General features: G+C 45.4%; 4 protein-coding genes across 4 annotated transcripts; 2 read left to right on the top strand and 2 right to left on the bottom strand.

Moving 5' to 3' along the window:
- Positions 1 to 135: 135 nt before the first annotated feature.
- On the top strand, positions 136 to 2,106 carry C922_03567 (hypothetical protein; the record flags this gene model as incomplete). The annotated part of the gene is made up of 1 exon (XM_008819159.1): positions 136 to 2,106. One exon carries the CDS (start codon positions 136 to 138, stop codon positions 2,104 to 2,106), a length of 1,971 nt encoding a protein of 656 aa, XP_008817381.1.
- An 855-nt stretch (positions 2,107 to 2,961) lies between these two features.
- Positions 2,962 to 7,834, bottom strand: C922_03566 (hypothetical protein; the record flags this gene model as incomplete). Its single annotated transcript, XM_008819158.1, has 2 exons — positions 2,962 to 3,076; positions 3,213 to 7,834. The coding sequence occupies 2 exons, from the start codon at positions 7,832 to 7,834 to the stop codon at positions 2,962 to 2,964; spliced, it is 4,737 nt and encodes a 1,578-aa protein (XP_008817380.1).
- A 1,257-nt stretch (positions 7,835 to 9,091) lies between these two features.
- Positions 9,092 to 10,667, top strand: C922_03565 (hypothetical protein; the record flags this gene model as incomplete). The annotated part of the gene is made up of 5 exons (XM_008819157.1): positions 9,092 to 9,452; positions 9,580 to 9,723; positions 9,917 to 10,087; positions 10,342 to 10,460; positions 10,617 to 10,667. The coding sequence occupies 5 exons, from the start codon at positions 9,092 to 9,094 to the stop codon at positions 10,665 to 10,667; spliced, it is 846 nt and encodes a 281-aa protein (XP_008817379.1).
- A 279-nt stretch (positions 10,668 to 10,946) lies between these two features.
- C922_03564 (hypothetical protein) lies at positions 10,947 to 14,393 on the bottom strand (the record flags this gene model as incomplete). Its single annotated transcript, XM_008819156.1, has 1 exon — positions 10,947 to 14,393. The coding sequence occupies one exon, from the start codon at positions 14,391 to 14,393 to the stop codon at positions 10,947 to 10,949; it is 3,447 nt and encodes a 1,148-aa protein (XP_008817378.1).
- Between the last annotated feature and the right edge of the window lie 383 nt (positions 14,394 to 14,776).

Raw genomic sequence — 14,776 nt, 5'->3', positions numbered from 1 at the left:
CACCGCTACCCATTCAAAGGACGACCAGTTGGGAATCATAAACCAAAAAGTCGCCTTGAATTCCTAATTCCACTTTGCAGTGAACACATAAGTATAGTTACCAATTCAATTTTGTTCTTGTAAAAAAAAAAAAAAATGGATAACTTAGAGGCCCCTACAAAGACAAAACTAACTATTATGTCGTACAATGTCCAGATGCTACCCATTCCTTTGGACCATCGGTTAAATTTATCGAAGAGACAAGATGCGATAATTGACTACATATGCTCCCTGGACGATCTGCACAACATAGATATCCTTGTCCTAAACGAAGTGTTCACAAAGAACTGTTATGACATGCTTACCAAAGGAAAGATGAAGGATAAATTTCCATACCATACTGCTGTGATTGGCACCAAGTGTCAGGAGTCTGGGAGGGGAAGCACCTCCATCGTGGAGGTCGAAGAAGACGGAATTTCGGGCACCAGTACCAATGAGAGAACTGCAAACAAGAAGGCCGCTGGCGCGAGAGCCCCAGGCCCCAGTGACCTCAACAGTGAAGCCGTCAGCACGAAGTCACCGCCTCCCAAAGAGGAACCCTTGGAAGTTCCCACATTAAGAGTAACCACTTCAAGAGAAGCCACCCGAAGGGAACAGGAAACGTCATCCTTTAACACAAGTGACACAAACAGTAGCGACCAGGAGGAAGCAGAGGAGACGCTGAACCTGGATTCCTGCGACACGGAGAATGAGGGAGATTCGGACTACATTCTATCGCTCAACTGCGGCCTTGAAAGGGAAAACAAAATAGAAGGAAAGGCAAGCAGTCAAAATTATAAGGCGGTGGAGGATAGCAATGGGGTACCCAACCAGCGACGAAACGGGAGACGCTACGGGGGGGATGACGCCACCAAAAGGGAAAGTACCAGCTGCGACGAAAAAGCACGGTGCAGTGAAACGGACGACGGAATGGCTATCCCTGAGAAAAGGCAGAATCTGAGGGTTAATCGCAGGGGGGCAGGTGGCGCAGACAAGCTTATCCAGAAGTCGGGAAGTCTGCCAAGCAATCCGTTGGATACCCAAGGAACCCATAAGGCTGGAAATTCCGAACTCGTCACAGGAATTTGCACTAGCGCCAAGGAAGCGAGCAAGAAGGATGGTCTCGGGAAGGTCCCACATGCGAAAGTAGATGAGCGCATTAACGAGGGCAGGAGTAGGAGGAACACAGCCTACTTTGAGAACAGCAACCGTGATGGTAAGGTGAGCACAGATGATAGTAACGACGCTCAGGGAGCCTTCACAAACGAGTTTTGCGATATCGTCAGGAAGGCCATAATGAGCCCTTCTAGCAGTGTGAGCCGTGCAGAAAATTTGAAAGGGAAAAAGTGGAAAGATCAGAAAAAAAACAAAGAACAAAACAACCAGCAGAATGTACCAAGCTTCGATTCTGTGTCAGGAAAATCAAAATTCTATCAATTCCTAAACGGAGGTGTAATGGTTCTGTCCAAGCACCCTTTTATGCACAAACATGCCTTGATATATAGTAACTTTGTATTTCCAGAGATTTTCTGTACAAAAGGTGCCATTTACGTAAAAGTTTGTCTTAATAAGAAACCAGTGAATGTGATAGCGACCCACTTGCAAGCAGGATATGGAAGTTATTGGCAGAATTGCAGATGGAGGCAATTGAATGAGTTGAGTAATTGGGTGTATAATGGAACACCAAGTCTTCACATAAAAAAAAGGGAGCCCCTTTTTTTTGTTGGCGATTTTAATATTAGGTATCATCTAGATAAATTATTCTTTGATAGAGTACTGTCCAGTAGTTGCTTAAACAGCTCCGTGACGAAAAAGTCACTCCAGACGACTTTCGATTCTTACCTGAACGACTACTGCATGCATATGGAGCGTGATTACTCCTTTAAAAATAAGGACACGCTAGATTACATATTGGTAAATAACGACACCGATGTGGAGACCCTCGTACCACAGACGGCCATTCAGAAGAAGTACAGGCCAATTCATATCATAAAATCGTGGTTGGGCCTTATTCCTTACAGATGTCTTTATACTTATCACCCCAGTGACCACTTTCCAATATATGGCACTTTCTATATTCCGAATTAGTTGTGCGGGCCTCCAGATGTTCAGCTGCCCTCCCTTCCATCCACACACACACCTGCGTTGTCCAGCACAGGTGTAGCCGTCGAATCGTCTTCCCCGCAGCGAAATTGTACCATTTGTCTCTCGCGCGTCGTATGTGCACACGGCGCGCACCTTTCTTCTGTCATTCATCCACTTCATTTAATAAGAGCGTTGCTCTCATCTGATAGTGTAATTTGTTCCGTGGCAAACGCCCCATTATTATTTCATGATTCTTCCCCCTTCTGTGTTGTTGCACGTGGCGCAACTCGCCTGATTTTGTCCCTATCCATCGGACTCCTTCCTGTTAGCTTCCACTCCAGTGTTTGTTTTTTTGTTTTTTTGTTTGCTTCTTTGCTTGTTTTTTTGTTTGTTTGTTTATTTTTTTGTTTATTTTCTTGTTTATTTTCTTGTTTGTTTTTGTTGTTTCTCAACAACTACTGATTACAACCCCTTTTAATACTATCATCAAGCAAAACGATTTACCTTTTTGCCTTCTCTCCAAGAATAAAAACGGAGCATCGTCCGCTATTTTTCGAAACATCACAAGACAATTCCGATATACGATAAACTGGAGGGTGGATGCCCGTCCGGACAAACTTATCACCGCGTGTTAACAAATTTAACATTAAAACGAGTTGATCACACGTGAGTTAACTTCAGCAGGGGGGCAGGAGTCACCGCTGTTGTGTAATCGTCCTCACTTCAGAATAGGTGTTGCAAAAATGACCCGAAGGTTTTGGGGAAATATTTTTTAATAATGAGCCAATGGGAAAGGACGTGAAAAAAAAAAAAAAAAAAGCGTGCACACGCATATGGATGTCACAAATTGTCATTCCCCTATTGATGCCTTGATACATTCCCTTTTTGGTGGAAAAATTCGAGAAGCCTGATAATGTAGAGGAAGCGCAGTCCTTGGTTGAACTCCGCGGGGGCTTTCATCTTTTTCGTGTTGCTGCGGGGGGGGATGGGCGAAGAGGCGGCGATAAGTTGAGCGGGAAATGGTGCAAGGAAAACAGAAACGGGTGCAATGGCGCAACAAGACACGGTCTAAGGACCAGGCGAGGGAAAAGCCATGGCGCTTGACTCACTTGAAGAAGGACTCGAGCAGGAATAGCACACTAACGATGATGTCCGTGTGGTTGGCAGCGGACTCAATCTCGTGGTACAGAAGATGCTGCTTGTCCACGTGGGGCAAGCTGAGGAAGGCAATCTCGGGGATGTTCTCATCAGAATTCCTTGTCTTGAAAAAATCACGCAGGGTGTTTATGAAGACATGAGACAGGTGAACAATGGCTTGGAAGCTACTTCCATTGGGGAACACAAAGCTGTTAATAAGGATGTCATAAGTGATACAGTTCTTATTTTGTAAAACATCTGTCGAAGAAGACTCCGGATTGTCATTCCTGTTACTTTTTATAACGATTAAAAATTTTCCATAGGAAGTAAAAAATGGTACAAGAAAATACGATTCGTCCAGTAAGGAGGACGAAAGATGATTGACAAAGAGTTGGTGAATTTTCTTCTGTTTAATAATCCTTTGGCATGTGTCTTTTAATTTTAAAAAACCTACATGCCTCACAACTTGAACGTCGCAACAGTATACGCAGGGGAGGTTAGCCAAGTAACTATTATTCAATTCGGATTGAAAAACGAATTTTTTTTGAAGTACATTGGAATAGTTATAATTCAAACAGGCGATGAACATGTTTACACAGGGCACAGTGGGTACTGAGTTGCTATATAAGCTCTGAATGTGCGATAAGTCTTGCTTCTTAATCTTGAATTGGCCAAAAAATAAGCTGCAGTAGTGAGGAATATATTTGTCCAGCTCGATGTAGTAGGAAATGTTTGCTAATTTGTCTTGCGCATTTTGTTCATTGAATATTTCTTTTATCGATTGGAATAAGATGTGGTAGTTTTGCAATGGGACATAGGAAATGTATTTTTTTTTTTTCTTCTTTGCTCCATTTGTTTCCTTTTCGGGGTCTTCCCTTGGGAATTCTCTCCTCAGGAAGAAGCTATTTATCACGTTGTCGCTGCTGAAGCCGCTGGAACTGCCTCTCCCCAGGTGGTAATCGTCGAAACGATTTGCCCCTACACCGCTCCCCTTATTTATTCTCACCGTTGAGATATTAATTTCGTTTAAATAATTTTCGATCCCCGAATTGATAAAAACAAATTGACTCATATCGTTCAGCTCCTTTTTCAATTCTTTAATTTCTTTTACGATGGAGAATATGATCAGTAGGAAAATTTTATATGCTCTTCTCAATTTGTCACATTTGAATAGCGCTATTTTTTGTTCCCACTCCTTGCTGTACTTTTCTTTAAACTTTTTGTACTTTACCAGGTTACTTAATTTTTTCACCTTCCTGAGGAACAAGTCTTTCTCCTGCGCGTGATTTTCCAATGTGCATTTTTTGTCGCACCGCAACAGGTTCTTCAGGTACTCCGCGTACCATCCCTTGTCCGGATTGCCTCTGTTAGACTTGAGGAAGTGAACGATCTGATCGTCGTCGGATTGGTGGTTCGATTCGGGGTCCGTTTGGTCATCCGCTTGGTCATTCGGCTGGTCATCCGTTTGATTACCCACTTCATCACTCGCTTCATCACTCGCTTCATCACTCGCTTCATCACTCTCTTCATCACTCGAAACGGAGTGGTCACCCTCTGGGGTGTTTGGATCGTCCTCCTTTTCCGACTGACTCACTAGACCGTTCAGATCCGCATTTTGCGCCCCGTCTGTGCGCTGTTTTTTTTGGGGTGGTTCCGGGGAGCCATGTTCCTCCTTTTGGTCCTCCTTGGATGAGACTTCCTCGTTTGAAGCGACTTCTCTTTCACTGGACGCGTGTTCTCCCTCATTGTATGCGTTTTCTCCCTCGTTTGAGGCGGCTTCCCCCTTGGAAGACTCACCAGCTCTTGCCTTTTCCGCGCCATCATGCCCCCTCTTACGTTCGTCGAACTCATCTGGAGGGTCCACCTCGTGTTTTGCCTGCCCTGCTACAATAGCAGCGCCGTTTTCCTCACCTTCTATGGTAACCATTCCAGTTTCGCGCTGCGCGCTGAACTCTGCCTCCCCATTGGGGTTACTACTACCCGATTGCCCCCCTTCCGTTGTACCTCCCTCATTCTGCATCTGTCCTGGGGAGACTCCACTCTCCGCAGTTTCCACTAATTTGTCCTCATTCCCACTTTTGCATTTATGGAGTCCACTTTCCTGCTTCAAACTTTGTGAAAATATTTCTGGTCTGCTTTCTTCTTCTTTAATCCTTTCCGACTCTTTTTTACCATCATCCTTAACTTTGTCTTTAATTGTATTTTCCCGCATTTCGTTACATTCGAGTGGACCCTGTTCATGTGAATCTCGCCCAAGTGCCTCTGCCACTTCTTCACCGTCGTGATTCTCCGTTTTGTTCACTTGACTCCTTTCTGTCTGCGGAGGGAGGGATAAAATTTCTTGTACGGACCTCCCCTCCGTCGCTCCTCCGTCATTATCGCCGTCATATGGATGGTGGTAATTCTCCTTTCCGTCATTCTGTTGAATGTCCTTTTTTTCCGTCATGCCAGGGATGGCCTTTGGGTCTTGCTCAGTTTTGTCTTCACTGGGGGGTTCCAATTGGGCACCTTCCTCTTTCTCTCCAGCGGTGTCTTCCACTTCGGCCGGTTGACCATTCGCCCCCTCGCTCTTACTCCGCTCCTTTTCTGCAGACGACTCAGACAGAGAAGAGCTTGCGCAGCTTTGTTCTCCAGACTGCTCGCTCGGAGGTGCCACCTTGCTTGGCTCCCTAACCGCGGAGCATCCTCCCTCTAAGTGGCTGCCAGATGATTGTTGTGCCTCCCCTTCGTCACATCTGGATTCGTCACATTCCGATTCGTCACTTGCGGCTTCCTCACTTTTGGGTGCGTCCCCCTCTGGGTGATTTTCCCACCCACCCCTTATGTCGCTTCCTACGTGAGGAGTTTTCTTTTCGCTCTCTCTAATTTCAAGGATGTTATTATTTTCTGGGATTTCCCCTTCGCTATCAGGTTCTGGGAGATTTGCATTTATCCCATCTGAAGTCTTCTCATTGACCTCCAATTTGGGTAGGTCCCCTTCAGGAGGAATGTTCCTTTCGTCCCCAGCAGCAAGTGCAGTTCCTTTCGGATCCTTGTCCCCTTGTCCATTTTTAAACAAGTTGGCGAAAAAATTCTTTATGTATCCCTTTTGCACATTTTCATTTGGGTTAAGAAGCTGGGAAGTTTGTTCATTGGGGTAGCCGCCCATGGATGGTATTTTTCCATTCGGTTCAGTGCCTCCCTTGGCGGGGCTGCCCCAGCTGTTCTTGTGGAGACCCTCGCCGGATGATTGCCCCACTGACTTTATCGAAACGGAGTTTTTCAAAATGTGCAGACTACCGCTTCTTAAATCTTCGTATGTTCCTGATTTAGCGTAATCACTTTGGTTGTATAGTAAAAGAGTGTTTTTCCTTCCCAGGCTGTCCTTGCTGAAGTCATTGCTGCTCTGGGGATTAATAATTTCGCTCGGAGCATAATCACTTGGAGAGTGTCCCTCCTTGGTGGGGTCACTCCTGCTATATTCGCTAATCTCCGACATGTCGCAAAATAAATCGGGGATTTTACTAAACTGATGGAATATCTTTTTATTGCATTCATTCATAGAGAGGAATAGCAATTCTTCGTGCGACTTGTCCCTTTTAAGTGCCTTTAACTTATTTTTTATCTTTTCCATCTTATCCGAGTTAATTCTCCTTCCATGCGTTAGGTTTGTACTTTTCCCAATTGGACACCCTTGATCGAGAGCGCAGAAGTTGCCGCTATTATCTACGTCATCTATCAGACAGAAGTAGCAGTTTTCCACGAAGGACGCAATTTGCTCATATATTAAAATGTCTTTCTCGATAGGTCCACCCCTCTGGGTGATACTCTTCCCATGCCCCAAATAATTTAAGACGTTTATTATGTCTACAAAGTAGTAAAAGTTTTTTAAGTTTGTAAAAAAGATGGCATTGAATACGAAGAAGAATCCACATTTGTCATTTACAATGGAGGAGAAAATCTCACTCAGACTTTTGTTGTATTTTTCATTGTCCTGAAAATTGTAGCTTGGAATGCCGCCATTTTGAATTTCGCCATTTTCTGTGCCACTCTTCTCCTTCCCCAGGGCAGTTCCCTTGTACGGAGAAGCCCCATGTGTGCCCCCCACGGGGGGAAGCCCCATATCCCCATTACTTTCATCCGTCGTGTAAAAGTGGTAAATACAGAGTAGCGATTTTAACAATTCCAAATGTTGGAACATCGTTGGATGGTTCTTTCCTTCCGTCCTTTCCGTGTCTGCATTTTTTTCATTTGAAATGTCAGCGAATGTCCTTTTTTTTCTCTTACGATTTTTTTGTTCATGTGTGTAGCGCTGCGCTTTGCCCCTCTTCTTCTTCATCATGGTCATTATCGGATGCTTCCCCTTCTCCTCGCTATGAGCACCCCTTTGGATGCTCATCTTAAAAATGTTCCAATTTGCGTATAGGCTATTTATTTTATTGTACAGCCAGACCTTTCCGCATATGTACTTTTCCAAGTTTCCCTTTTTCTTATTTTCCGTTACGAGAAAATTTGTCTCCATCGGATTGGCTTCATTTTTCCGACTTCCTTTGCACTGGGCGATGTTCCTTGCTTTTAAGTTTTTTTTTTTTTTGGGGGGGGTTCCTCCCGCCATGTTTTTTTTCGCTGCACACCTGTGCGATATTGCCAAGTGAGCCCAAACAGGGGCCCGCAGATTAGCGATAAGCGATTAGCGGCTACGTTATTGAGACTATGCTACTGCGGCTACGCTTGTCCAGCTACATACGTGCCGCTGCCTATTTGCCTCTTCGTAGCTGCGGCTTCTTCTTGGACTACACATATGCGTCTCCAGACACGTGCAATCACGTATGCTTAACGCGGAGAGGGTGGGAGGCTCTCAGATACTCTGAAGGGAACACCTTCCTTCCCCACGCGAGTGCGCAGTTTTTGTCTCGCGGAGGCCCCTCTGCGAAATCTTCACGCAAAAAGGAGTGTACCAGAGCAAGGCGCGAGTGCGCGAGGGCATAAAAATGTGCATGCTTAGCGGCACAGACAAGGGTTACAAAACTGCACGGTGACAAAGCTCTGTGGTTACAAAGATGCTAGTTGACAAACCTGCTAGTTGACAAAACTGCAAATTGACAAAACTGCAAATTGACAAAGCTGCAAATTGACAAGACTGCCAAGTTGCAAAATTGCAATCCTTGAAAGGGGCCATTCATGCGAATGGAACCAAATGGCACAAAATGTGTGCTGGGGTGAAAGTTGACCCAATTTGTTAGCAACATGAATTTTTTTTCACCATTATTTTTTTTATCTTTTTTTATTATTATTATTATTTTTTTTTTTTTTCGCTTTGATTCCCCCCGCGTGCTCTGTCCAAGCGTCACATCCGCGTTGCACCCCAACTGAGTGGCGTTATTCTTACAGCATACCCCGCTTTGCCCTTTTAGGGAAAATAAAGCGAATTGGTAAGAAAAAAATTGGGATTTTCCCCCATTCGTGATTTTCCTTGCAATTTTCTGCATTCCGATGGAGCGGCTTCCCGTGGTTGTTCCCATAAGTGCATGCACTACAGGTGTGTACGCACATGCAAGCGTGCTGTTAAGGAAGCAACTTATGGGGGATAAGCAGGAGTGACAAATCAGATTTTTCTTTTAACCGTTACCACTGCGAGGAAATATGTCGACAAACAGAACACAGAAGGGGTTATGTTTACATACCAGCTACGCACACATGTGTGCACGCCCGTAGTAACAGTTTGTTAGCCTCTACTCGTGTCAGAGTAAAAAAAAAAAAAAAAACAAAAAGGACGACTCCTTTGCCTAACGGACACTCGAAAGATTCCCTTTGAATGTATAAGACCCCAAACAGAAACGACAATATAGCTGCTATTCTTATCCTGCCCAAAATGAAGTTAAATTGTGCAGAGAAAAAAACCCTTTTAGAAAATCTCACAAATAGGATGATCAGAATAGAACAAGCTATAGGTAGCATAAAATTTTACGAAAAAGCAAGCGACGCAAAAAGGCTTCCTAAAGATGGCTCATCATCTGCTAGTGGCGTAAAAACAGTCGAAGGGAGAGAGGAGGACTATCTTAATAAACCTATTGTTAGTTTTGATGGCCCTCATGATAACGACGGTGATGAGCACCATGATGACGACCGCCATGACCACCACGGTCACGATGAGGGACAGAGAGCTGAGCCAAGCAGAGAAGACGAAGAGGACTACAATGAAATAAAGTCCCGTTTGGAAAACGTACCGACGGGTTAGGATACCTGCGCTCATGTTTACGCGTAGTCAGAAGAAAATCTCATCATGTTGCACGGGCGTACGCCAAGTTAATGTTATATATATATATGTTTTTTTTTTTTTTTCTCTCTCCTCATCCGAAGACCTCCTGGGCACGCACAAAGACGAGATGATAGAACTCATTAAGAAGCACGGGCACAAGAACAGCGTAGCCGTCCACATTTGCACCATCAAGTTGATTCTGCAGCAGATCGCGAAGGAGTTCCTCCAAGACATCTATGCCCAATGTAATGCTTAAAAGGGGGGCAAAAAAAAAAGCCAAGCAATGGGGATTACCCTCGTGCCTCTTTTCCGTCTTTCCCACCATTCATGCATTCCTTACACGTGGAAAATACATCTTCCCCGCGCTCATTTACACTGTGGAGAAACCTCCTACCAATTGGCTTCCAGCTGACCGTACCACTTCTTCCCCTCCCTCAGACAACGACTTCTACATCTACATCCACAGCAACAGCATCCTCGATGTTTACAATACCTTTGAGTACAAGCGGAACATCATTTTGTCTCACTTGGATTTCATGAAAACTTACAGCCAGCAAGTTCAGAAAATTCTGCAGCTAAAGGAAAATATAAACAGCTACAAAATGTCGGGTAAGATTGTGTGTGGCCGTCTATATGCCTGTCTGTCTATCTGCCTGTCTGTCTATCTGCCTGTCTGTGGTGGCTGCTTCTCCTCCGGAATGAGTCTTCTTATTCATGTGGGTGGAGTAACCGTCTCTTCGTCGCGCGCGTGGTCAACAATTCGAACCATGTTTTGCCATCCGTATGATTATTTTGTTTTGTTTTGCTTTATTTTATTTTTATTTATTTTATTTTTTTTTTTCGACCCCGCTTCACACCCCCAGAAGCGGAGCTACACCTGGAGAGGTTGCAAAAAATTGAACAGAAAAACGAAGCCCTGTTTTCGCGAATTTCCGCAGTGAATGTCGCCCTGGAGGACGTGGCGTGTAAGTACGCCCTGATGGTAGGTGAATGGAGTCAAAAATGAAAAGAGGATCTTTCCCAATGGGTTTGTCGTCCGATCTAGGGGAAGGGTGAACCTAAAAAAGTAGGCACAAATGTGCCCCCTGCAGTCTATATAATACACGACTCACACCCATGCGGGTACTCCCTCGCGCAGATGCAGGCGGCGTCCCTAATCGTCTCCAGACAAAAGCCAAATGTATCTTAAGATGACAAAAAATTGGTGAAGAAGTTGTTGCGGGGAAAAACTAAAAAGGCGTGCTGCGTGTGGTTGGTGACACACTAGGTGGAGCACAAAGAAATTTGGCCAAAGGGACCCAGCTAAGTTTTTTCGCCACTTGGAGGATCACAAATGAGTAGTGCCCCGTTTGAGCCGTTGCGCATAATGCAGCTAAGAAGCATGCAGATACGAGAACGAAACGGCTTCATTCGAAACTGCTTTACTACGAAACGGCTTCACTGCGCAAATGCTTCACTACGGAAGTGCTCACCCCTGGAGCAACTTCCGCATCGAAGAGGTGAGGGCGCCCAAGCCGATGGCCGTGAAAAAATTCACGCAAAAGCGAATGTCCTGAGCATTGTCGGCCGGGAATAAACCACTCATGAAGGGCGAAATCGCAGGGTGATGAATTTTGTGATAAAATGCCTGCATGCCTAAATTGTTAGTCAACTCCTGCAACAGAATTTTGAGGAAAATTCTAGTGGACGATGTAGTGTCTTCCTCAGACAGTTTTATGTCGACGAAAATGCTCCATGAAACAGCATCTGTGTAGAGTAAATGGGCAAATAACTTTGCACAGTTTCTCAATTTGGCTGTTTCCAACCTATGGGCCGTACTATACGAATTCTGGAAGCATTTTTGGAAATTTTCCTGATAAATAGTTTTTAGCTTACATAGCCTCTCTGCCTGTAGGGCATAGAACTTTTGGAACGTCTTCTCCATGCAGCAGCAGTCGATCAGCATGTTGCATATTTCTATTTCGTATCCTTCTTTTATGTTTAATTTTAGTAACTTGTGGACACATTCTTCGAAGCTAAGGGAGGACATGATGGATAGGTAGACGTTTTTCCGGAGATTGATGAGGTATTGCTCTGTCATGTCGGTTATTTCTTCTTTGGGCTGGTCGTCTCCGTCATCGGCATCATCATCAGCAGCAGCACGGCCACTTCCATCGCTGCTATCACTGTGGGAGGGCGCCCCGCCCTGGTCGTTTTCCGAGTCCGTGCTGCTCTGGTCACTTCCATCGCTTCTTTGGTGTCTGTCTCTTCCATCGCTTCCATCTCTTCCGTCGCTTCCACCACTTCCAGCACTTCCATCGCTTTTGTCCCTTCTGTTTCTTCCCCCGCCAGAGGCATCTCCGTGCAGCAACTCCTTGGCAATATTGTCCCACTCGATATTCTCCTCCTCGTACTGCTCGTGAGGCACCTCCCTAAAGATGTTGAGCTCTTCCTGATTCTCAAAAGTCTCATCCAGAAGGTCAATTTCGTGTACGATTTTCTCCTCTTCATCAATGAGATCTAGATCTTCAAGGATGGTAGGAAAATCACGAAAATAATTCTTCCTATAATTCCACAGTTTCTCGATATCGTATTGCGTCTTTATGTTAATCTTCCCCTCTTGTATAATGTCCTTTATCCGATCGAAAATGATATCGATTCCTTTGCGACATATATTCATATACAGTTGTCCAACCTCTGCTAAAAAGTATGTACACACCTGTACGGAATCATTCGTTATGTTTTGTAGAAGTATAGAGCATAGCTGAAGCCCCACAATTTCGTGAAGAACTCTTTGGTTAATCATATGTGCAATAAATTTTACACTATTAAGACAGACTATTTTATCGTTTCTTTTGTAAGACCTTCTAAAATGTAGGATGACTCTTTGTATGGTGAGTAACCCTATTGTTGGAAACTTTGAATTGACGATGCACAATAAAGCTGCAAACACGTGAGTAAATGCTGGGGAACTTAGCTGCGCATGGATCACTGCACGACTGAATATGCCCTTCCCTCGGATCAAATTGCATTCGAATAATTCGTAACATACGTCTCCTATGTTATCCACATTGACCTTATTCACTATGTTGTTAATTTTTTTTTTTAATTTGAGCCATTCTTGCTTCTGATAGAGGACGCTGTTCTTGTTCGTTATTTCCTTCTTCAGCCTCTCCAACTTGAAGGGCGGTATGTACACTCCTCCTGCTCTTCCTATATCCTCAGTCGTCACATTCGCGATTTTTTGCTTCGCGTATTCGATTAGCTCCTCGTTAATTTCAAGGTTTCCGTTCTGGTCCTCCGCGAAGGGGTCAAACGGGACCTCCGGGTCGTGTGTGTCGTCTAGGCTGCGCGGTTTCTCCGCCTGGCGGGTCAGCCTACGACCTGGTTTGGACCCCTTTTTCCCTTTCCTCCCTTCATCGGAGCTGCTCACCGAGATGCTCACCGAGCTGCCATCGCTACTGCTGCTACTGCTTCCACGGCTGCTATCACTGCTTTTGCTTTTACCATCGCTGCTGCTGCCGCTCCTCGCCCGGGTGCCTTTCACCCTCTTCCTTTTTCTCCTGTCCAAGGCGCCTCCGCTGCTGCTTGTCCCGTCCCCGGAGCGACAGCTCCCCCGCGACTCATCTGAGCCAGATGAAGCATCACGTTCTTTGCGTCGTCGCGACGAATCTTGCCTTTCCTTTCTTGGTATGCTTCCCGAGCTGGATGATATCGACCGATCATCCCTTCTTCTTTTTCCCCTTTCGGGCTTCTTATCGTTGTGTCTTTCCTTTCTCTCATGAGACATGTGGTCCTTCCCATCCCTCTTTTTATTCCTCCTTGAGTCACTAGTTTCGCCACGCTTGGTCATTCTGCGCCCCACGTCGGTGTCCCCCGAGCTGGCCGACGCGCTTGTCCTATTTTCTCTCTTATCGATTCGCCTCTCATTAGGTCGAATACGTTTTTTCACCTCAGATCTTCCCCCGGCATCGCTACTGCTGCTTCCGCTACTGCGGCTGCTATGATGTCGCCTCCTTTTCCTATTCCCGTTTTTCACTTTTCCTTTATCAACATCCTTCCTATGGTGTCCCTCATCACTTGATTTGTGTTTATCCTTTGCGCGCCTACCCCTTTTGCCTCCTCTATCGTGTTCCCTCAGTTGCCTCCCTCTTTTCGCATGGGGCGCACATTCATCAGAATCCTCTGACGAAGCGCTGCTGGATTTATTTCTCCCCTTAATTTTCTCCTTCTTCGTCTCAGTCATCGTTTCTCTGATGTGGCGGCTGTCTTTGCGGATACCTCCGGCTTGGGACTCGCCTTCATCTGGATCGACACCTCTCTCGGCTTCTTCGGCCTCTTCCACTTCTTCCGCTTCTACCCTTTTGTGCCGATTCCCTACCCTTTTTTCTCTCACCATTTTTCCATTTCGCTTCTCCTGACTTCTTCCTCTACGGCCTCTTCCACGACTGACGGAGGCCGAGTCAGCGCTCGAACCGGAGGTGCTTGGGCTTACCCCTTGGGACGACTTGTCCTCTGAATCAACGCTACTGTATTCCTCCATACTCCTGGAGTGGTCCATTTTTTCCTTCTTCCTCCCACTCTTTCTTCCTTCCGAACTGGACTTCCCTCTTCTTGGGGAAGATGCAGCGCTGCTACTAGTGTAATGTTCATCCAAACGGTGTGGTGATTTCTTTTTCTGACTTATTCTTCTGATTTTGTCTCTTTTAGTTTTGTTATGTGATGTGGCAATTTTCCTCTCCGCTTCTTCCGATTCATCGGAAGAAGACCTACTCCTTACGCCTTTCCTTCTTGTCCTTTCCCCTTTACTTCCATCATCATCACTAGAGTCAAATGGGGATTTTTCTCTCCGCTGTTTTGCCCCCTTTGTTCTGCTGTGTTTTTCCCTGCTACTATCACTTCCCTGCCTCTTTTTCCTGGAATCCCCCTTAGGCATTTTTGGCCTGTTCACGTAAAGTTTGATAAAAGTACTGCTGTATGTTTAACTTCCCCTCAAGTTGGCTTCCCCAGCTTGGGATGAGGAAGTTTTCCTTTTATTTTCATTCCTACGCACGGCTTCTCCCCTGACGCGAAAATGGAGAGGCCAATTGAGTACTGTCCCGGGGGACACGAAGATTTTCATGTTTTCTCTTCCTTCCTCGCTAGCTGCTCCGGTTGGCCTGTACTAATAAAATGGTCAAACTACGCCTCACGGGGTGCGCGCCAAATGAGCGACAAATTAGGAACAAAATGGGGCGACAAATTATGGGATTCTGCCCCCCACCCGACGGGCAAAGGTTTACGACTTGATATGCGCTCGAATTTTCCTTTTCCCCTTTT

This window comes from Plasmodium inui, assembly GCF_000524495.1.
Source record: "Plasmodium inui San Antonio 1 unplaced genomic scaffold supercont1.15, whole genome shotgun sequence".
In the NCBI taxonomy this organism is placed as follows: domain Eukaryota; phylum Apicomplexa; class Aconoidasida; order Haemosporida; family Plasmodiidae; genus Plasmodium; species Plasmodium inui.
Note: the sequence above shows the minus strand (reverse complement) of the source record. Positions and strands in the feature narration are given on the sequence as shown.